At 44.1% G+C, this 23,416-nt stretch overlaps 1 protein-coding gene and 1 non-coding gene across 2 annotated transcripts in view; both read right to left on the reverse strand.

The window, feature by feature from the left end:
• Window positions 1-23,416, reverse strand: part of DRC1 (dynein regulatory complex subunit 1) — a 48,163-nt gene that overhangs the window by 24,224 nt on the left and 523 nt on the right. The window contains exons 2-7 of the mRNA XM_065890848.1: window positions 14,001-14,085; window positions 9,019-9,131; window positions 5,830-6,013; window positions 5,126-5,263; window positions 4,038-4,124; window positions 3,314-3,436 (exon numbers count right to left, since the gene is read on the reverse strand). Coding sequence (XP_065746920.1) covers window positions 3,314-3,436; window positions 4,038-4,124; window positions 5,126-5,263; window positions 5,830-6,013; window positions 9,019-9,131; window positions 14,001-14,085 — 730 coding nt within the window. The remainder of the gene's footprint in view (window positions 1-3,313; window positions 3,437-4,037; window positions 4,125-5,125; window positions 5,264-5,829; window positions 6,014-9,018; window positions 9,132-14,000; window positions 14,086-23,416) is intronic.
• Window positions 20,850-20,922, reverse strand: TRNAK-UUU (transfer RNA lysine (anticodon UUU)). Its single transcript has one exon. It is a non-coding gene; the product is annotated as a tRNA-Lys (tRNA).

A 23,416-nucleotide genomic window follows, 5' to 3' on the forward strand; every position in this document is an offset into this window, starting at 1 on the left:
GTTGAACTAAACCATTTCACAATTTTAAATGAGCAGGTAAGGCCTAAAAATAAAAAGCATTTGCTTCCTGCATCAAGAACTAAGTGTTTCTAGCAGTTTTATTTTGGGGTGGTGGGCAGCAGTGGTAAAATCTTCATTCATTGCTAGTGTGACCTTGCTAGCAGTAAGCACTTGAAAAGTGCATCTTCTTATTTTTACTTCTTATGCTTCACCTATCAAACCATATCTATGTGTATTGGATCCTTTGTATTTTTGTGGTTTGCAAAAATTTTAGTTCCATATTTTAGACCTGACACAGTGCTATGAATTAGTGTTAGGAATTGAGCTGCAGGCCGTTATCTTTTTGACAAAAATCGACACTATTTAACTTTACTATCTAGTGAATACAGCTCAGAGGCACTATGATAAAGTTCAGTCTACTAAAATATTCCATATATTGCAATATGGGTAATCCCTGATTTGATTACCTTTTCCCAGCTAAAGGGTGGAGTGTGATACAGTATACTCAACTCTAACACAGGAGGGAACTGTTACACAGAGGAACTGCACACACTTTCCCACTCTGAGAATCTCCATCTGCCTGCTGCCTGCATACCCACACTCCACTGTTAGTCCATCCAGACAGAGGGAGCCAGGAAAGGCAGGTCTCCCAGGCTACCTGCCTCTCTGCCCCTCACCTCCGTAGTCTTACCCCCTAACCTCTATAATCTCCCCATGTCCCAGAATTTTTTGGCTTTGTTCAAGCATTTGAACATTGGATTAAGAACATGAGGTTCCGCTCCTACAGCTCAATATCAAAAAAGTACTCAGTTAGAAAATGGGGGACTTCCCTGGTGGTGCAGTGGTTGAGAGTCCGCCTGCAGATGCAGGGGACACGGGTTCGTGCCCCGGTCCGGGAAGATCCCACATGCTGCAGAGCGGCTGGGCGCATCCGGAGCCTGTGCTCCACAACAGGAGAGGCCACAACAGTGAGAGGCCCGCGTACCGCAAAAAAAAAAAAAAAAAAAAAAAAGAAAATGGGCAAAGGACCTGAAGAGCCATTTCTCCAAAGAAGATATGCAGATGGCCAACAGGCATATGAAAAGATGCTCATCACTAATCATCAGGGAAATGCAAATCAAAACCACAATGAGATATCATCTCACACCTATTAGCATGGCTGTTTATCAAAAAACAAAGGACGGCAAGTGTTGGCAAGGATGTGGAGAAAAGAGAATCCTTCTGCGCTGCTGGTGGGAATGCAAATTGGTGCAGCCGCTAAGGAAACAATATGGAGGTTCCTCAAAAAATTAAAAATAGAACTACCATTTGATCCAGTAATCCCACTTCTGGGTATATACCCAAAAAAATTGATCTCGAAGAGCTACCTGCACTCCCACATTCACTGTAGCATTATTCCCAATAGCCACGGTAGAGAAACAACCTAAATGTCCGATGAAGGACTAATGGATTTTTAAAAAGTGGTATATATACAATGACATATTATTCAGCCTTAAAAAGAAAAAGGAAATCCTGCCATTTGTAGCAACATAAATGGACGTGCAGGACGTTATGTTAAGTGAAATAAGCCAGACACAGAAAGACAATGATCTTTGTAAGTGCAGGATCTCACTTACATGTAGGATCTAAAATAATCAAACTCCTAAAAGCAGAGAGTAGAATTTGCTAGGAGGGACTGCCGGGGGCTGGAGAAGGGGAAGATGAGGAGGTACTGGTCAAAGGGTGCAAAGTGTCAGTTATGTAAGATGAATAAATTCTGGAAATGTACAACAGAGGGCTTATGATTAACAATACTGTACTGTATATTTAAAAATTTGCTAAGAGGGTAGATCTTATATTAAAGGTCTTTACCACAAAAGGAAAAACAAAACAAAAGAACAACAAAAAAGAACATGAGTTTCCATGATTTCACTGTTTGAGGCCAACAGTATGTACTTTTGTCATATAAATGATCGTAGAATCAAGATAACTTGAGAAAGCTTAACAATAGCCATTTTCATTAAAAGTGTAATGTGTACAGCCCGCAGAAGCAGTGCGGCTTTCTTACAGACTTCTACTGTCCTTTGTCTAACGCTCAGTTCCGTGACATTAATATAAGAAAGGCTTAAGAAAATTCTCAACTGGAAAAATATTTGTAATCTAATAGGGTTTGGGGGCGGGGGTTGCTTTTGTTTAGGCCTTGTCTTGTGGCTTTCGGGATCCTAGTTCCTGACCAGGGACTGAACCCAAGGCCATGGCAGTGAGAGCGCCGAGTCCTAAGCACTGGACAGCCAGGGAATTCGCTAACAGGGTTTTTAAATTTAACCTCGTTATATAAAGCTACAGGAGGAGTTAAGACGTGAAATTCTACCAAAGACTGTGTGGAAAAGCTTTAATCTAACACGTTTTTCTAGATAAAGCCTGAAATGAATAGAACATGAACATGCTTGAATATTAAGACACAATTACATTACATCATCTAAATATAATTAGGGATGATTTTTTTTTTTTTTTAACTGATGTTGAAATACAGAATCCTAGGTTTGGAAACAACTTTAGAAACCAGAAAAATCTAACCTCATTCCCACGGCAGGAATCCTTCTTCTACACTGAAGACAGACATAGTCATTCAGCCTGCGAATACTTTATGAGATAAGGGACTCTTTGTTTTGTGGGCTGACCCTTTTCTGTATTAGACAGTTCTAAGTATGAGGAGGTTCTTTCTGATGGTGAGTCAGAACCTGCCTTACTGCTATGTTCACCCATCAGTCAGGGGGCTGTTTGGCACGTTGGGAAGGATACAGGCTACTGAGGCACACAGAACTGGGTTTCAATACAGGGCTTACCACTTACCAGATAAGTAGCCTTGTCTCTGAGCCTCAGTTTCCTCGTGTATAAAATGCCATTAGTGATTTCTCCCCTTCACGTGACTGTGAGGGTTAGAGATACTGTGTATTAAGTGTCTGGGATACGGTAGACACACATTGGGCGGTGGCTGTCCTAGCACTGGCCGTGTGACACAGCTAGCTACCTGACCCTAGGGCCATTTTCCCTTCACCCTGCGAAAATACACAATTCTCTCAACGGTCCCGCACGTGCCATGGTGTCCAGACCCCTTCAGCATCTTGGCAGTTTTCCACTGCTTTATTAAAGAAAGCATTCCTCCACGTGTATCCTGTACATGAGCCCCTTCAAAGACGATCATTTAAAAGAGAGCAGATAACAAGTAGGTACTGGTTGAATGGACTAGCTCTAGAATATTATGGGTGGTCGCTAAGGAAGGGACATTCACAGGTGCTCTCCGCCTGCTGAGCCGCCCAGACGCAAGTCACACCTGCACGTCCTGCTCCAGCTTGATCTTGATCGTGTTGTACTCTTCGCAGTCCCAGATCCTCTGTTTGTTGAGCTGCTTCTCGTGGTCCTCCACTTTCTTGATGCGGTTCATAAGATACTCCAGCTGAAGGCACAGGGAGACAAGGGGAAGGGCAGGTCCCGTCCCTGTTCCGACTGTGGAGGGAGTGTGTCTGCCCTCAGAACCCCTGTGCCCCAAGGCTTTGAACTCCCAGGTTATGGCTTGTATTGCCTAATGGGGTTCTACTCCAGAAACTCTAAGAGGAAGGCAGACCCTGCAGTCAGACATTTGTATTTCTAAAAAAAAAAAAAAAAAAAACCCAGTGGATCTTGGTCATATTATTTCTTTGTTCTTTACGTCTCTGAAATAAAGCGAAAACCCCACACCCTTTAAAATGTGTCTTAAAACATCATCGTGGGCGGCAAATAGCCATGGTTGGGGGAGATACCCAGGAAATAAAGTAGAGGGTGGGAGGACTGTGGAAACCACAGCGGGCTACACGGGTGGTACTGACCACCACCACGAGAGGGCGCCATCCGCAGTCCCCGCTGGTTAACTAACTGGCAGGTGCAGTCAGGGACGTTGGCCACGGCACTCCTCCCCAAGGTCCAAGAAGGCTAGCAAATTCAGCCCCAAGAGGAGTCACCCCAGACCCCCTGGACCACCCTTGACACCCCTGCCCCTCCCCCATCGGCCACCCCTTGACCTCTTTGGCACTGTGAGCCTGCAGGGCCTGCTCCCATTTCTTCTTATTGCTGGTCAGCAGCTCCTGTCGCTCCACCTCAAATGCTTTCTGCGACCCAGAAGGAAAAGGGCTCTTGTGTCTGTTTTAATTAGGCAGGTCCCACAGCATCAAAGAGATCTCAGACAACAGCACCAGTGCCACATTGCCACCCACAAAGTCAAATCGACTTGCCAAGTTTCATGCAACCAAAAGACTGTGGAATGTGTTGCGTGGAAAGTGTTACGAAATCTATGCTTCACGCAGACTGTGAGAGGAAACATGCCAGCTTCCCTGTGTCAACTGGATAAGCGAGGCAGGAAGCCAGCGCCTGGCAGTCACAGGGCCAACCCTGGCATGTCTTCAGCCGGGACTCGGGTTCGAGCATTGCTATGGCTGGGGTTCCCATGAAGCAAAGGCAGCATGGAGCTCACACAACAGGGGATGGGGTAGACTCAGGAATGCAGAAATGAGTCTGTAATAATCCAAAGAGACAGGCCCCCACCTCTGGGCTCTCTTCCATTTTGGAAAGGTCTGTCTCGATCTCAATCCTTAACATTTCATGCGAATCCAGAATATTGGATCCTGGATCCTGTTTGGCACACCCCTTTCCTCTCCCTCCATCCCTGACTGTCATAAACACATCAAATAAATGGCTCACAAATGCCTGTTGCTTCTGGAGCACTAATCTCCCTCCTCCACGCCTCTTACCCCTCTTTTATTTTCTTTCCAAGTGCCTATCACACCTGTCAACTTATATACTTAGTAATTTATCTCTATTGTCTAGCTGTCTCCTGCTAGAATACAGGCTTCATCCAGGACTTTGTCCGTGGTTGTATCTCCAGCCCCTGGCACAGTGCTTGCCATTTAGTAGACACTTGCATATTTGTCGGAGGAGTGAATGTATCAATAAGTAAGTAAATGAAACGCTAGAGTAGAGACAGCAATGAGAGGACCAAGACATCTGGGGGCCCTCCCTGGGTGGTTAGGCCACAGGCAGCCACCTCCCAGGGGCCTCCTCCCAGGGGCCTCCCAGGGGCAGAGGGCAGCTCTCTCGCATGCCACCACCTCACCTCGATGTATTGGAGCTCCTGGCGAAAGGTTTTCATCACACTTTTCACCTGTTCTTCCATCCTCTCCAGGAGCAGGCAGATGTCACCCGACTGTCTCTTCCAATCCTTCACGTACTGATCATGCTTTGTTTCTAACTCCTAGAGAAGAGCACGTCAAAGGCTGGTCATCAACTGAGACAGAAGCCAGAAGTTGCCAGCCACGCCTCACCCCGGGGCGGTGGTGGGGTGGTGGGTGGGGGGTGGGGGACTCCTCCCATCAGCATCACGCACTAGGAATTATAACTGCACAACGGGAAGGTGCTCGGGAGAGGCTGGGGTGTCTGGAGGCCACGGGCTCAGCTCAGGGCAAAGCCTCAACGAGCAGCACAGGATCAGACCCCTCAATGACTACTTGCTGCAAATCTCCCTGCAGCCTCCCAGAAAGCCCAGGGTGCTCCAGCCAAGCAATGAATAATATCCTGTGACAAGCCATGATGGAAAGAACATGAAAGAGAGTGTATATATACGTATGAGTGAGTCACTTTGCTGTACAGCAGTAATGAACACAACCATACTTCAATAAAAAGTAAATTTAAAAAAGTGTATTGCCTGAGCTATATCGCATTCTGGGTAACGAAGTAAAGCCTCGGCCTTTCTCCATTCAGGAGAAGCTAACATCCCCCAGCTCCATCCCTGGCAGCCAGGACCAAGGGCCAGGCTCTTGCCTGCTGTAACTCGCTGATCAGCTTGTTCTTATCTTCTACCAGCCCAGCGCAGTGCACCTGCTGGGCGTTGAGCATTTCCCACAGCTCCTGGGGGATCCTCTTCTGTTTGCTCTCCTCCCACTTCATGGCGATCTCATCAAATTTGTCCTGACTGGTCTTGACCTCATTCTCTAGCTTTTCAAGTCTGCAAATACAAACAGCCCAGCTCCTGAGGCTGCCTTCCAAGAAAGCAGGCTGGTTCTCTAGGGTCTGTAAAACAGGCCCGGGTACCCAGCTCTGCCTGAAAACCAAACCGGGCTCTGAGAAATCTTCTTTTAGTTTAATGCTTGACTCCAAGTAACTGAGACCAAATAAACAAAGTGACACATAACAAAAATGGATCAACATTAAGGCTGTACACACACACACACACACAGAGATCAAGAGTCAATTTGTCACATACTTCTAAGATGGTGACACACAGCAGTTAACCACTTGGTCACAAGTCCCATAGCTTGTGTTCAAATACTGATTTTGCTACTTGGCTCTCAACATTAGAGAAATTGCTTGACTTCCGCAGGCCCCATTTTTCTCATCTGTAGAATAGAGAGGACGAAAGGATCGACTGTTGACAAAAAATGCACAACGTGAGAGTTGCGAGTTAAGTTTTATCTGGGGCCAAATGAGGACTGCAGCCCGAAAGACAGAGTTTCAGATAACTCTGAGAAATCGCTCCTGGGAGGCGCTGGGAGGAGCCTGGATAAATAGGAGTTTTGCAGGTAGTTGGGAACGTCAAAAGATTATTGTTAAAGGAAACCAGGTATCCCAAGCTAAGGAATTTAGCGCTTTTCTATGTATAGGAAGAGGCAAGAGTCTGGGCTCACTCATCATTCCCTTGATATGCATCTCAGCTATCTGGGGCCAGCATCGTGACACATCCTGAGTTTCCTCAGGGCTCACTGCAGGGAGTGGCTGCAGTCTGATGGCTGCTAGATGACAGGTATTCTTTTCAACCCTGAGTCTCCTCAGGGCTCACTGGCTCACGCTGGAGGGCCGCAATCGTTGATGACTGTGACATCCTTTGTTTATTAATATGGCAGGAAATATTCCATTTATAAATATTCCACTTATCACTACCTTCCTATGGCTGTTGTCAGGATTAAATAAAATTATTCCCAGCACAGTAGTCACTTAACAGATGGCACTCATTATTTTTTACTATTGACATGACCTCAACTGTCTGGCCATTCCTCTCCCAAATTACCAATAAATGACCAGTGGAACATACAAAAAAGAAAACTCCACCATTAGTAATGGAAAATAGAGATGATCTCCCAGAATTCCAGAAATTCCAAAGAAACCATGTGATGGAGAACACTGAGGACGGACGGGGCTGGATAGAAAGAGGTATTAGGGCTGAGATGTGAGGCCCCTTCTGAGGACATATGCCTGCGACCCTCTCCCAAATTTAACAGACTGTCCTTCTATGAGACTGTCTCCAAACGAGGGTTCAAACTCCCTTAAGGACAAGAATCACAACATAATTATCTTATGATCCCCTTCTCCTTCCCACCTTCCAAGCTAGGGTACATAGTACATCTTATAATTCAATTAACTTTTTTTTCTAAAAAACAAGAAACAGCTGTCAGATTATCTTTCCAGAACCCACATTTATCTTGTAACTCTGCCACTAGCAACCTTCCTTTTTCCTCAGAGGACCTTCCATTTTTCCTCAGGAGAAGCCTAACTCCTCAACGGGACCCTCAGGGACTTTCTGCAGCTGTCCCTGCCAATTCGGTCCCTGGTACAAGCCACGACAGGCAGTGGGAAGTTTCAAGAATAAATTATATCTTGGTGACACTGGCAAAGTTGCTGGTGGGGAGAATGACTTACGTTAAACAACTGAAAATATTGTTGTTAAAATTGTACTGTGTTAAAATTGTACTGTGGGGACTTCTCTGATGGTGCAGTGGTTAAGAATCCACCTGCCAATGCAGGGGACATGGGTTCGAGCCCTGGTCCGGGAAGATCCCACATGCTGTGGAGCAACTAAGCCCATGCACCACAACTACTGAGCCCTCGTGCCACAACTACTGAAGCCCATGCGCCTAGAGCCCGCGCTTCACGACAAGAGAAGCCACCTCAGTGAGAAGCCTGCGCACGGCAACGAACACCCAAGGCAGCCAAAAATACATAAATAAAAATCAATCAATCAAAAAAAAACTGTACTGTGTATGTACCTACTGAGATGAGCAAAATGGCTCCGTGGGCTGTTCTTGTAATTGAACTATAGGTAGGAAATTAATTGAAGAACAAGCCAAAGGAAGAGATTACGTGAGAACCTCTGTTCCTGCTGCTATCGGTCTTCTGTGGGCAAACAAAACTTAGAAGCTAACTCCTAAGCAGCCTATGCCTGCCTCCATCGGGCAAGCTGAGCCCTGGAAGATGGGTGCGCCCACAGCCTGCCTGCCAAGGCCTGGAGCTGAGGGTCAGCCACGGGACCCCATCGTCCCTCTGACCCTCTGTCCTTCCAGGCATGGAGTCTTTACCATACTTTAATACACTGTTACATTTGCACGTGGTGCTTCTGGATCTGGTTGTTATGATTAATTTAAACCCAGAACAGCCTAATGTACCTTCTCAGCCTCGTCTCTTTTCTTCCACCACCCCCCGTACATCCCTCACTCTCATGCCATTCCCAAACATCATGCAATCTCACGCCTCTGCCCAAGTTGCTCCTAAAATGCCCATTCCTTGACTCCAACTCCTCTTCATCCCTTACGGCCCGACTCAAATATCACTTTGCCTGGAAAGTTTTCTCTAATCGCTCCAGAGAGAATTAAAGGCCTCCTCATATGTGTTTCCACGACTCTTATACATACCTTTAACACAAATCATGGTTGGGCGTTTGCACATCTGGCTCTACTAGACTGTGAACATCAAGAGCAGAGGCCATGTCCACTCCTCTTTGTATCCAAAGGGCTTGGTACACATTAGGAAGGTAATACTTAGGAGGAGGGAAGCAACGAGGGAGGGAGGGAGGGAAGGAAAGAAAGAAGGAGGGAGGATTCGTAAGGGGCAAGAAGTGGATTCTACTAGACTAGGTTTGACAAAGACAGGGAGAATTTGAGGACCCAGAGAGGAGATACTTCACTGCAGAGCCGGGCGGCTGTTGGGGGTGGGGGGGGCGGGTGCAGGGCTCACCCTCACCTCTGACGCTTTATCTCCTCTTCCTCGGCTCGCCTGTGGACCTCCCTGATATCTGCAGCTACCTGGATATTTGTCACCAACTCAGTGCCACAGAGCAGCAGTTTAGCCAACTTCTGAAAACAAATAAGAATGTATAAAGTTAGAAACATTTGCACAACTGTCTGTAGGTGTTCAATCCAACCAAGCAGGAATTAAAAGCTACCTTAAGGGACTGCCCTGGCGGTCCAGTGGTAAAGAATCTGCCTTCCAATGCTGGGGATGCGGGTTCGATCCCTGATCGGGGAACTGAGATCCCACGTGCGGTGGAGAAACTAAGCCCGTGTGCCTCAACTAGAGAGCCCGTGTGCTGCAAACTACAGAGCCCATGCGCTCTGGAGCCCGCGCCACAGCTAGAGAGAGAAAACCCACACGCCACAACTAGAGAGAAGCCCACATGCCGCAACTAAGACCCGACACAGGCAAAAATAAATAAATTTAAAAATAAAAATAAAAAATAAATATTAAAAAAATTCTACCTTAAGACTTTAAAGCGTAGCATCTACTTAGCAACCTGTTTCCATCAGGACACTTGTGATGTGATGTTACAGCTTACAATTTAATAGCCCTCTGCAATTCTGGAGGTACTTTAGTTTATTCTCGTTAAAGGAGGGACCAGCCTATCAGTACGCGGGCATCCACTCTGGGTGCATCTCAGCACCTTCCCCAGCAGGCCTCCAAGTGACTGACACTGCCAGGGTCCTTTCTAAGAAGCTCAGCTGGGGATGTGAGACACATAATAATAATTGTCCTCCAATGTCCATTTCCCCCTCTTCTTTTAATAACAGCACACCCAAATTTTAGCTAGGCATTTGACCTCCTAAAATAGATACATCTCCCAACCTCCCTTGCAGCTAGATTGCAATCTGACCAATAACACATGAGCAGAAGTGTATGTGCCACTTCTGAATTGTGCCTTGAAGGGGAAAGGTATGCCCTCTGCTGCCCCCTTCTTCTCTGTCTCCCAGGCTGGCATGTGATGCTAAAGTATGACGTGGTGAGCAGACGAAGGCAACCCAAGCAAGGGTGGAAGGAGGTGAGGTTCCCAACCTCAAAGAAACCCCCATATCAGCCCTGGACTATTTCTGCTCTGAACTGTTTATTACGTGAACCAGAGAAATAAGCTTCTACCTTGTTTAAGCTAATATTACGTGGAACCTCTTGCTATAGGTGTTCTAATACAGGAGAGAATTGTAGCCGACTGCACTGACCCCTCCCTCAAAGGCCCAGGAATTTTGCTACTGGTACCCCCCTTCTAAATTCCTCTTGGTAAATTTCACATGCAGTACCTTCCCTCCTGAACTTTTGGTGATGTCGTGATTTCAAGACGATAAATCCTCTCAAAAAAAGTTCAAGTAAAAAAAAAAAAAAAAAGTTCAAGTATCCTTAGGTTATGCCTGAGTTTTTCCAAGTCTGTTTTGGAATTTACAAATTTTTCAACTCTCGAATCATTTCTGAACTAGGAACTTATAAATATCTCTGCTCCAGGGATTCACTGAAATGATCAGAGGCTGTATTTCACCTCATTCTTCTAAGGAAATTTTGAAATACAGTTTTAATGAATACAGAACTGAACCTCCACCCAGCTATCCAGGGTACTCCAGGCTTTTGTTAAACAGCTGCAGCTTTATCACTTGTGCCAAACGGTCTTACATGCATAAGGAAGCAATGGCTTTCCTGTAGTTTTGAGCTATTTTCTACTCAGACAATGCAAACATCAGAAATTTCTGAATCAAGTATTTAAGTCTCAAAGTAAAATAGAAAATGTTACGTCTGCCCTGAGCAGGACAGACCCTGGGAAGAGGCCCATACAGGCCTTGAAAGTGGGTTCAGAACCATTTGGGCAGGGAATCTGGAGTTCTGTGACACTCAGAGAGTGATCTAATGGGGACACTTGGGCTCTGAGTAGACTTGAGGCAAGTCCACTTGAGGGGGTGCATCCAGAGGAGGGCCAGAACAATACACAGGACCCTCCTCATTACCACTTTTATTCAATGGGCTAGAGGGCCTATCTAGTGCAATAAGGCAAGAAGAAAAATTTTAAGGTATCAAAATTGAACAGAAGAAGATAAAACTGTCATTTTCAGATGATTATATATGTAAAAAAAAAAACCAAAAAGAACCTACAGGTAATCTATTAGAATTAACAAATGAATTTGACCAGGTTGCTGGATATCAGATCAATATATAAAAACCAATTGTGGAAAAAAAAAAATCAATCGTGGGCTTCCCTGGTGGCGCAGTGCTTGAGAGTCCGCCTGCCGATGCAGGGGACACGGGTCCGTGCCCCGGTCCGGGAAGATCCCACATGCTGCTGAGCGGCTGGGCCCATGATCCATGGCCGCTGAGCCTGCGCGTCTGGAGCCTGTGCTCCGCAACGGGAGAGACCACAACAGTGAGAGGCCCGCGTACCGCAAAAAAAAAAACCAAACAAACAAACAAAAAAACACAACCATTGTACTTTTACATAATCAACAATGAACAATTATAACTTCAAGAAGAAGTATAGGGACTTCCCTGGTGGTGCAGTGGTTAAGAATCTGCCTGCCAATACAGGAACATGGGTTTGATCCCTGGTCCGGGAAGATCCCACATACCACAGAGCAACTAAGCCCATGCGCCACAACTACTGAAGCCCACGCTCCCTAGGGCCTGTACTCCACAGCAAGAGAAGCCACTGCAACGAGAAGCCCAGGCACCACAAGGAAGAGTAGACCCCGCTCGCTGCAACTAGAGAAAGCCCGCTCGCAGCAGTGAAGACCCAATGCAGCCAAAAATAAATAATAATTAAAAACAGAAAAAGTATAAAACATTGCTGAGTGAAATTAAAGAATACTTAAATAAAAGGAGGGATAATTTATCCTCACAGATTATAAATCTCTATATTGGTAAGATATTAATTTTTTCCCAAATTGATCTATAGATTCAATCTAATCTCAATTAAAATCCCAGCTGCTTTTTTTTGGTGGAAATTGAGAAGCTAATTCTAAAATTTATATGGAAATGCAAAGGGTCAAGAACAGCCAAGGCCATCTTGAAGAACCACAAAGTTGGAGGACTTACCCTACCAGATATCAAGGCCTGTCATGCAGCTACAGTAATTAAAATAGTGTGGAATTGGCATAAAGACAATTGACCAATGGAACAGAATAGAGAATCTAGAAACAAACAAGTAGGCTCACCTGATTTGCAACAAAGGTGCATTGCAATGCAGAGGGGAAAGGATGATCTCTTTAAATGGTGCTGGGTTAATTAAAGATCCATTTAGAAAACAATGAACCTTGAGCCCTACTTTTACACCACACACAAAAATGGATTCCAGATCCATTTTGGTCTAGATTATAGACCAAAATGTAAACAGTAGAACGATGAGGCTTCTAGAAGATAACATGGAAGAATATCTTTATAAAGTTGGAGCAGACCAAGATTAAACAGGAAACAAAAAGAACTATCATTTAAAAAAAATGATTGATAAGGTGCAGGACAGGGGCCCCTCCTGCCCAGGTCTTAGGACAGAACTGGTTGTTAATACCTTGATATTAAGAAAGGTAGCATTTTCTTTATACATTTCTCTTCAATGGCAACACTCTTCGTGATTTAAGTCCTAAGCAAAAGGAACCTGGGAAAGCTACTGATGAAAACAACATTATCTCTCTGGTTTTACACTCTAAAATTGAAAATATACTGAACTCTATATCAGTATTTGCAGGATTATAGCAGTATCTACTACAACAGTATTTTTCAAGATTATATGTAATACCCTTTTTATCCTACACAGAAACACTCAGAGATCACCAACCTTTAGATGAAGTACCCTAAGTATAAAGAGGTGATCTGGAACAAGAACCCATAATAGTTCAATATTCTTTCCACTACAATAAAATATTTTATCCTTGATCCAGTACGGCACAGGTTGTCAATTATTGCTAGATACCTCTATGCTCTATAATAATATTTCAGTAATTTGAATATTTTTTTCTCCCAGTAAATACACTTCAATTTCTTTTTTTTTTTTTTTTTTTTTTTTGCGGTACGCGGGCCTCTCACTGTTGTGGCCTCTCCCGTTGCGGAGCACAGACTCCAGACGCGCAGGCTCAGCGGCCATGGCTCACGGGCACAGCCGCTCCGCGGCATGTGGGATCGTCCCGGACCGGGGCACGAACCCGCGTCCCCTGCATCGGCAGGCGGACTCTCAACCACTGCGCCACCAGGGAAGCCCCCTACACTTCAATTTCTGCTAGCAGTGATCGCTCTTCTCCACTTTTATAAATCCCATTTAACTTTTCTAAGACCCAGCTCAAACCCCACTTTCTCCGTGGAACCTTCCCTGACCAGGCCGTCTGGGTGAGCTCTTTCCCACATCTCAACGCCCACGGTGTCACTGTGCATGCAATTAATTAAGTAAACGCGGCAGTGTGCCAGTTCCGGCGCGCTGCTTTGAACTACTGTTTATCCCTCCTGCGCCTCTCGCTCCAAGTCCTTTACTCATGTCTCAGGAGCCCTTGTCATCGCCACGGGAGAGCGATCGAAGACTTCCTTTTAGAGTTTATTGGGTACAAGCTCTGCCCTACTCCACAGCTACACCAAGAGGCCCTAGCTCTCCTAGAACGTACGGTTCCACTGGGGACACCGCACGCACACACATCTTCGAAAAGTCATACAAGGCAGAAAAGTATCTAAAATGAAACGAATGGTGCAGACGGGAAGTCAAAGGGTTCAACCTGCGCCGCGGAGGAACTAGTGGAAGAGTTGGGAAGTGAGATGGTCTTGAAGTCTGCGAAAGTAGCCTGAGGAAAGGAGAGGGGAAAGGGGGCGGGGAGAGGACAGGTGGGAAAAAGAAGCGAGGAGCGGGGCTTGGCATTGCAGCCCACCAAAGGCACAGCACAGGAAGAGCAAAGCCCCAGTCCTACAGGACAGTCGCGACCCAGTAACTCCCCAGTTCTTACCAGTCTGCTTTCTTCTTTCTGTTTGTAGCTCTTGCTTTGATCTTCTTCACTCTCCTTCCCGTCTAAATGTTCTCCAAGCGCTTCCCTGTGATGGAAAAAAGTAGAGAAACTCAAGTTACTTTTAGTATTTAGAATCTATATTTTAAAATTTCATAGTACATCACAGTATATACAAAAATATATTCTATATGGATAAAAATTTGAATACTAAAAAAACACAATCGTAAAAACACTAGAATACAGGAGAATTAGAGTAAGATCAAAGTTAGAAAAAAAAAAAGAGTGAAAGGTTTTACTTCCTAAAACTTAAACATTTTGAGAGTTCCCTGGTGGTCCAATGGTTAGGACTCAGCCCTTTCACTGCCTTGGACTGGGGTTCAATCCCTGGTGGGGGAACTAAGATCCCACAAGCCACGTGTTGTGGCCAAAAAAAAAAATTAAACATTTTATCCTTGAAAGTCAAGGGATAAACTGGCAAAAGATATTTGACAAACTTCTGCTCTAAAATAGAATGGGATCCTTCAAAACCATACAGAAAAGACAAAATACCATTAACACAACATTGTAAATCAACTATACTTAAATTTTAAAAAGTTAAATTAATTTTCTTAAAAGACCAAATAGGAAAATTGGCAAAGGATGTGAACAAGCAGTTTACAGAAGAAGTACAAATGGCAAGTAGACATTTGAAGATATGTTCAACTTCACATATAACCAGAAAAATGAAATTGAAAACCCTGTGAGGTATCCTCATTCTCCTATCAAGAGAAAAGATTTAGAAGTTGATGGTATCTGGTGGGGCAGAGGGTGTGAGTGACCATTGATTCATACTCCATGGGTGGGAACGTGAAGGGTCACAACCCATCCAAAAGGCAATTTGGCAAGACTTTTCCAAATCTTACACCGGCCTCCTGTCTGACTGAACCTTTACGAACTTTCCACAGAAAGCTTTCACAAGTTCAAAAAGAAATATGCACAAGAATGATTACTGCAGCACTCTCTCTACTAGCAGGAATGTGGAAACATTCTACATCATGTTAATAGTTGCCTGTTTAAATAACTTGCGAGGCAACAATACAAGAAAATATATTGTAGCCTATTAAAAAAAAAAAGATGTGTTATCTAGCAGCACAGAAAGATGTCCACCATATGTAAGTAAAAAGAGCCAGCTGTAGAACAATATGTAAAGTATAATATAGATTTTCTTCTTAAAATAGGCTTATACACATATGCACAGGAAAAATCTTGGAAGGATTTATGACAAACAGATGACAGGAATTATTTAAGGAAAGAGAACTTTACTGAGGACTTATAGTTTCTACATTTTTCTATTGCATGAATTTTATAAATAGTGCATGTGTGTGTGTGTGTTAATCAGAAAATAAGACCAAAGATGACGGGGGAAAGATAAGGTTCCAGACTCTGGGCTTTTTTGGGGGAGGCATGGAGGAATGACCCCACCAATTCCCACCCCACTTACATGGTGGAGGTCCACTGTCTCCTCTGGCACACAGCGGCCATGAGGATTCCCAGTTCTGCCTTAAGAAAAATGAAACCATCATCTTATGACTTCAACCATGGTGAAAGAAGCAGATGCCTTTCTTGACACTTCACTCTTTCTTGACTTTTTCTCTCCCTGACTTCCACCTCCCTTCCCTTTGTTCAAAGGTCAGCACAGCCCTACATCGTGCTACACCATTTTTGAGAGCTGGAATTGAGTTAGCACCCCTCACCCCACTCCCAAGCCAACTGAAACTCTTTTTTCTTGTCATTTCATCCACTTCCATACCCTTATTGAACCTACTCATTGCCCTTACCGAGAAAACGATTTGTTTCATTCTACTCAGGGCTTCAGATATTGCCAGGCTAGTGGTGTTCTCATTACCATCCCAAACACACTCATTCACCTGACTTTCTACTTTGACCACCAATTAATCACCACCTCTGTCAAAATAATCCTTCCAACTACTTCCTGGAGCAAAGACCTGTGCTTCAGAAAGAAAAATAACTATGCTACTCATTCTTATCCTCCAGTTTCAGCTTTAATCCCATTGCTGCCTGGTACTTAGCATTTCTGACTGCCTAGCACCACACTGTCCAGTATGATAGCCACTAACCACATGTGGCTATTGAGCGCCTGAAATGATCTAAACTGAAATGTGCTATGAGTGTAAAATATGGACTAGATGGATTTTGAGGACTTTCAATAAAAAAACGCAAAATATCTCAATATGGTTTATACTGATTACATGTTAAAATAATATTTTTATATAGTGAGTTCAACAAGATAAATTACAAAATTTAATTTCACCTGTTCTATTTTTTTAATGTGGATGCTAATTTACGTATTGTGTTTCTCTTGGTCGGTGCTGACCTATCATATTCCCTAACGTTGCCATCCCAGACTTCTCTCTCCTCAGGTTTGAGCTGGATCCCTCTTTTGCGAAACTGCTTCCCCACCACTGCCACCCATATGGTCTCAATGGGAGCTGCCATCTTGAATAACCATACCTCCAGGCAAGTCAAAGTCCTTTCTCGGGACTTAAAAAATTGAAACGTAATTGATTGTTCGGCTGGGTTTAGAGCTCCAGGTCGAAAACCGTTTTCTTTAGAACTTTGAGGGCATTGCTCATTGTCTTCTGGTGTCCACTGTTGCTATTTACGAAACCAGACGTCACCCTGTTTCTTAATCCTTTCTTTGTATGTGAGAGTTGTCATCACTGTTGTCATCGCTGTTCACTCTGGAAGATCGCAGGACCCTTCTTTTGGGTCTCGGTGTTCTGAACATGCTCAGTGGTGTGCCTGGGGTGGATCTACTTTCATTCATTCTGCTGTCAGGTGGCCCCTTTCAACCAGGGAACTCAGGATCTTCAGTTCTGAGAAATGTTCTTGAATTCTTTTATTGATCATTTCCACCCTTCTGTTTACTCTCTCTTTCTGGATCTAGAAAGCAGATACTAGATCTCCTGGACTAGTTCTCTAATTTTTTTTTTTTTTTTTTTTTTTTTTTGCGGTACGCAGGCCTCTCACTGTTGTGGCCTCTCCCGTTGCGGAGCACAGGCTCCGGACGCGCAGGCTCAGCGGCCATGGCTCACGGGCCCAGCCGCTCCGCTGCATGTGGGATCTTCCCGGACCGGGGCACAAACCTGTGTCCCCTGCATCGGCAGGTGGACTCTCAACCATTGCGCCACCAGGGAAGCCCTAGTCCTCTAATTTTTAAAAAATCTTTTTCTCTACTAGTTTCTATCTTTTTTCCTTTTCGTTCTATCTCCCAGGCAATTCCATTACCTTTACTTCCCAACCCTTCTACTGTTTCCCATTTCGACCTTATTTTTAATTTCCAAGAGCTCTGTTTTGATCTCTAGATTATTTTAGTAGCATCCTATTCTTGTTTCATGCTTGCAATTATCTTTTCTTTTTTCTCTGAGGATCCTTTTTTTAAGAAATTTTATTTATTTTTGGCTGCGTTGGGTCTTCATTGTGGTGTGCAGGCTTCTCATTGCGGTGGCTTATCTTGTTGCGGAGTACAGGCTCTAGGTGCGCGGGCTTCAGTAGTCGTGGTGCATGGGCTCTAGAGCACAGGCTCAGTAGTTGTGGCGCACAGGCTTAGTTGCTCCACGGCATGTGGGATCTTCCTGGACCAGGGATCGAACCCGTGTCTATGCATTAACAGGAAGATTCTTTTTTTATTTTTAACATCTTTATTGGAGTATAATTGCTTTACATTGTTGTGTTAGTTTCTGCTGTATAACAAAGTGAATCAGCTATACATATACATATCCCCTTCCTCTTGCGTCTCCCTCCCACCCTCCCTGTCCCACCCCTCTAAGTGGTCACAAAGCACCAAGCTGATCTCCCCGTGCTATGCAGCTGCTTCCCACTAGCTATCTATTTTGCATTTGGCAGTGTATATATGTCAATGTCACTCTCTTACTGTGTTCCAGCTTGCCCTTTCCCCTCCCCGTGTCCTCAAGTCCATTCTCTAGTAGGTCTGCGTCTTTATTCTCGTCCTGCCCCTAGGTTCTTCATGACCTTTGTTTTTTTTTTAGATTCCATATATATGTGTTAGCATACAGTACTTGTTTTTCTCTTTCTGACTTACTTCACTCTGTATGACAGACTCTAGGTCCATCCACTTCACTACAAATAACTCAATTTCATTTCTTTTTATGGCTGAGTAATATTCCATTGTATCTATGTGCCACATCTTCTTTATCCATTCATCTGTGGATGGACGCTTAGGTTGCTTCCATGTCCTGGCTACTGTAAATAGAGCTGCAATGAACATTGTGGTACGTGACTCTTTTTGAATTATGGTTTTCTCAGGGTGTATGCCCAGTAGTGGGATTGCTGGGTCGTATGGTAGTTCTATTTTTAGTTTTTTAAGGAACCTCCATACTGTTCTCCATAGTGGTTGTATCAATTTACATTGCCACCAACGGTGCAAGAAGGTTCCCCGTTCTCCACACCATTTATTTCTCCAGCATTTATTGTTTGTAGATTTTTTTGATGACGGCCATTCTGACTGGTGTGAGGTGATACCTCATTGTAGTTGTGATTTGCATTTCTCTAATGATTAGCGATGTTGAGCATTCTTTCATGTGTTTGTTGGCGATCTGTATATCTTCTTCTGAGGATTAATGACAGTCATTTTTTCCTTTGCTCTCTCTTTTCTTTTTTATTTTTTGGCCGTGCTGCACGGCATGCGAGATCTTAGTTCCCCAACCAGGGATCGAACCCTGCATTGGAAGCATGGAGTCTTAACCACTGGACTGCCACAGAAGTCCCTGTCTTTCTTTTTTAACTGAAGTAAAATTGGTATATAACATTATCTAAGTTTCAAGTGTACTTAAAGACAGTGTTTTCATTGTGTTTTGTTGTTTTCTTCCTACATGGTCTCAATTTCCTCTAAGTTGCTTTTTTCTGTTTATTCATTTTGGTGTCTACCTTTCACGTTGAAGACTTTCTTCAGACGTCTCGAAATCCTTGGCTACCTTTCCATGCTAAGGCGAAAAAGCTCATGAAAGTGCTGAGTGCAAGGGTGTGGTATAACTGTTGTGAACTTCAGTGCAGGACAATCTACCCGAACCATTTCCCAGGCAAACCTGATTTCAGTGTCTTCAAGTCCCTCCTTCTGGGCTGGTCAGATTCTGCAGAGAGATTTCTCCAGTCTCCTGCCTGCAAGGGGCAGGTCCTGCCAGCATTCCAGGAACGGGGAGGGGGAGGCGCTCAGCTCCAGTGTGCACGTGTCCGTGGAATCCCCTTGCTTTTAGTACCATGTCCTTGCCTCCTCTCTGCCCAGCATCCCCCAAACCATGCATCCTCCATTTTACTTTCTCCAAACCTGTGGTCAAGTGTGCAAAGTGGGAGAAAGGTTCTTGACATCTACTAATTTTCCAGTCAATTCTCCTTATTTTAGTTCCTTCTTCACCCCTATCCAGATAAACCTGACGCTGCCTTTTGGAGATTTATTGCAGAGGAAATGAAGGGGGCTCTCAGCTTTCCTCACTACTAGTTTATATTTCCATACTCTTCAATCTGCTAAGCCATTTACCATCTGTCTATATACGTCCCAGCTTCCAAAATGTTGTTGCTGTTGAGTCCCCCTGTTTTGCTTGACTTTGTAGGTTTATATCGTTTTTACTTAATCCCTTTAAATCTCATTTTTGATAGAGATCCTAGGTGCATGTGTTCTATCCACCATCTTGACTCAGAAGTGACATCTCTCAGGAATTTGAAATGTCAACTGAAAAACTAGAGATTGAGAGTTTTGGGTGCTTTAGCCATTAATCTTATTCTTTATCTTCATATGACATTTAATTCTGTTAACAGCTTCCCCTCTAAAACTACACCTCAGTGACCCACCAAGATCCAGGCAGTTAGGGCAGTGGGCACCATAGGCAATCAAGGAGCCCCAGGCTAATTTTAAAGCAACACAACTGACTAAAGTCAGTCTGTTTTTTATTATCACCCTGTGCCAGCAACAAAACAATTCATAAAACACTTCTTTCTGAAAAATCTTTTGTTAATCTAAGTTCCAAAAAATTGCTGCAGTACTGTTGATTTAAAAATTTTTTTTTTTAATTTATGTGGGTTTAAAATTTTTTTTAATTTATTTTTGGCTGTGTTGGGTCTTAGTTGCTGCACTCAGGCTTTCTCTAGTTGCGGCGAGCAGTGGCTTCTCTTGTTGCAGGGCACGGGCTTTAGGAGAGCGGGCTTCAGTAGTTGTGGCATGTGGGCTCAGTAGTTGCAGCACGTGGGCTCTAGAGTACAGGCCCAGTAGTTGTGGCGCACGGGCTTAGTTGCTCTGCCACATGTGGGATCTTCGCGGACCAGGGATTGAACCCGTGTCCCCTGCCTTGGCAGGCGGATTCTTTAACCACTGTGCCACCAGGGAAGTCCCTACTATTGTTCTTTAATAATATATATGTAAGCGTCAATACAGCACCTTTCTATTTCTTATCCTTGAAGAAGGAAGTTAATTTGTAGAACTTGCAATTATACAGTTGGTCTCTGACACACAGACTCAGCTATGCGCATGTGTTTTGAGAGCACATTTGAAATAGCTCAGAACTGTCCCAGCTCACTTCAGCACAGGGCATGTCCACAACCTCCCAGGTACTATATATCCCAGCAGATTAGGGATTTGACATAAACAACACTAGCCCAGTTATTAGAAACATGAAGAAACTGAACCTGAGTTACTTCTATTCTGTCATTCTATACACAACTCATTCTCTAAGTCTTACGAATTCACTCCTTTGGGAACATTTCTTCATATGCTTTTTTCTTCCTTTTTTTCCCCAAAACACATGTAATTTTTCTTTTGGCCACGCTGTGGGAGCTTAGTTCCCCAACCAGGGATCGAACCCAGGCCCTCGGCAGTAAAAGCGCAGAGTCCTAACCACTAGACCACCAGGGAATTCCCTACATGTAATTTAAAAGTATTCATTGGGACTTCCCTGGTGGCGCAGTGGTTAAGAATCCACCTGCCAATGCAGGGGACACGGGTTCGAGCCCTAGTCCGGGAAGATCCCACGTGCCACGGAGCAACTAAGCCCGTGCGCCACAACTACTGAGCCTGCGCTCTAGAGCCCGTGAGCCACAACTACTGAAGGCCCCGCGCCTAGAGCCCGAGCTCTGCAGCAAGAGAAGTCACCACAATGAGAAGCCTGCGCACCGCAATGAAGACCCAACGCAGCCAGAAATAAATAATTTTTAGAAACATATATAAAAGTATTCATCCATTACTTCTTTCTCATTTTGTATTGTAAATTTTATTTTTATTTTTAAAAAATTACCGGCATGGTAATATAACAAAGTTCAACAAAAGAAAATGTTCATTGTCTGCTTTTCTTTTCAGGCTATTGTTATTATCTGTGTTTTAGAAATTACCGGCTCCAGGCGTCAAATTCTTTAGGTACGCTACTGCACCTCACTTATTTGTTTTTCTACCAGCCTCAACTGGCCATTCTATCTTATTCTCCTTGTCAGCGTTTCCTCTTCCATCAACTTCTGAATGCTGGGCTTTCTTAAGACTTAGCCATGAACACTTTTCTCATCCCTTTTTAATCCTCTTTCCCAGTGTAATTTAATTCATTCCTATGGTTTAAAATACAATCATAATGCTGCTGACTCTTTGCACTGGTCCCTGTAATCCAGATCTCTTCCAACTGCCTAGTGGACATCTCAATTTTAATGTCTTACAAAATTCGACTTCCCTTAATATGGACAAAACCAAACCTTTGATTTTCAACTCCTGCCTTACTGCCCCCATTACTGTCTTTACCGTCTCAATAAAAGGTACTGCCATCTATCTACCCAGCTGTTCAAGCCATTCTAGCTTTCCCCCTGCGTTTCATCAGCATGTCCAATCAATCAGTAAATCCAGTCAATTTCAATTCCAAAATATGTCTGGAGTGCATCTGCTTTATCTCCAAACCACTGCCACTAATTAGTTCAGACCAACTGCATCTCTCACCTGGACAAATACAACTGCTCCCTAACTGGACTCCTTACTTTCACTTCTGGCTCCTCCAAACCATTCCCCAAAGAGCAACCAGAGTGATCTTAACATACTTAGAAATTTGAGAAATTCTCACACTAGGTCCTTGGCCTGTGGGTAAGAGCTATCACCATGTGGAAGGTCAAATGGACACTCCGAAACTTCACCCAAGTGCATAAAAAAGCACTATTGTCAACCGGGGGAGATGGTGGGGATTAGTGTCACCCTTAGGGATCTCAAGGATTTGGGAGTGGTGGTGCCTATCAAATCTCCATTTAATTCACTGGTCTGGTCCCTGCAAAAACTGGATGGATCCAAGATAATAACTGTCAATTACTGCAAGCTCAACCAAGCAGCAGTCCTACTCGCAGCTGACATGTAGGTCGGGTGTCTTTGCTAGAGCAGGTTACTGTGGCCTTAGGGACATGGAATGTAGCCACTGATTGGGCCAAATGCATTATTTTCTACCTCAATCAGGAAAAAGGATCAGGAAGTTCACATTTACGTGGATCAGATAATGTATACTCACATAGGCCTCTCACTCACAGAGCCGTGTTAACTCTCCTGATCTGTCAAACTATAGTCTGAATAGGTCAGGACCATCTGAATATCCCACAGAACATCACATTGACCTATACATCAGGGTTGGCAAACACTGGCCTATGGGTCAAATCTGACCCATCTGCTTTTGTATGGCTCACAAGTGAAGAATGATTTTTACATTTTCAATTTTTTTTTTTTTTAAGATCAAGATGAATAGGCAGAGTGCAGAGGATTTTTAAGGCACTGAAACTATTCTGTACAATACTGTAATGGTGGAAACATGTCATTATATATCTATCGAGATCCATCAATTGTAGCAAATGTACCACTCTGGTGGGGAAGGTTGATAGTGGAGGAGGTTATACATGTGTAGGGCTAGGGGGTATATGGGAAATCTCTGTACTTTCCACTCAATTTTTCTGTGAACCTAAAACTGCTCTAAAGTATGAAATTTATTAATTTAGAAAAAAAGATCTAAATATGAGGGACATTTTGTGACACATGAACATTATATGAAATTCAGATTTCAGTGTTCTTTAGTAAAGTTTTATTGGAACCCAGCCACATCACTTTAGGGCCCTTGTGTCCAAAGGCCAGCAGACAAGAAGAGAAGCACCATCTTGGCAGGGCAGCTGACTGTGACCAGCAGGACAAGGTATAAGTGCTGTCACACTGAGAGGGTGTTCAGGGGGTCACGCAGGTTCACCTTTGTACCCCCTTAAGACAAGGCCACTCCGTCTGTGCATGGACAGGTGGGGCAACCCCAGCCTGAGAACGGCGTGGTTATCAGCCTCAGAGCCTGCAGGAAAAGCCAGATAAGCCACTGAGACCAGCAGAAGTGATAGCCGAAGTCCACTCCATAACTACT

The sequence above is a fragment of the Phocoena phocoena genome, chromosome 14 (assembly GCF_963924675.1).
Source record: "Phocoena phocoena chromosome 14, mPhoPho1.1, whole genome shotgun sequence".
In the NCBI taxonomy this organism is placed as follows: Eukaryota; Metazoa; Chordata; class Mammalia; order Artiodactyla; family Phocoenidae; genus Phocoena; species Phocoena phocoena.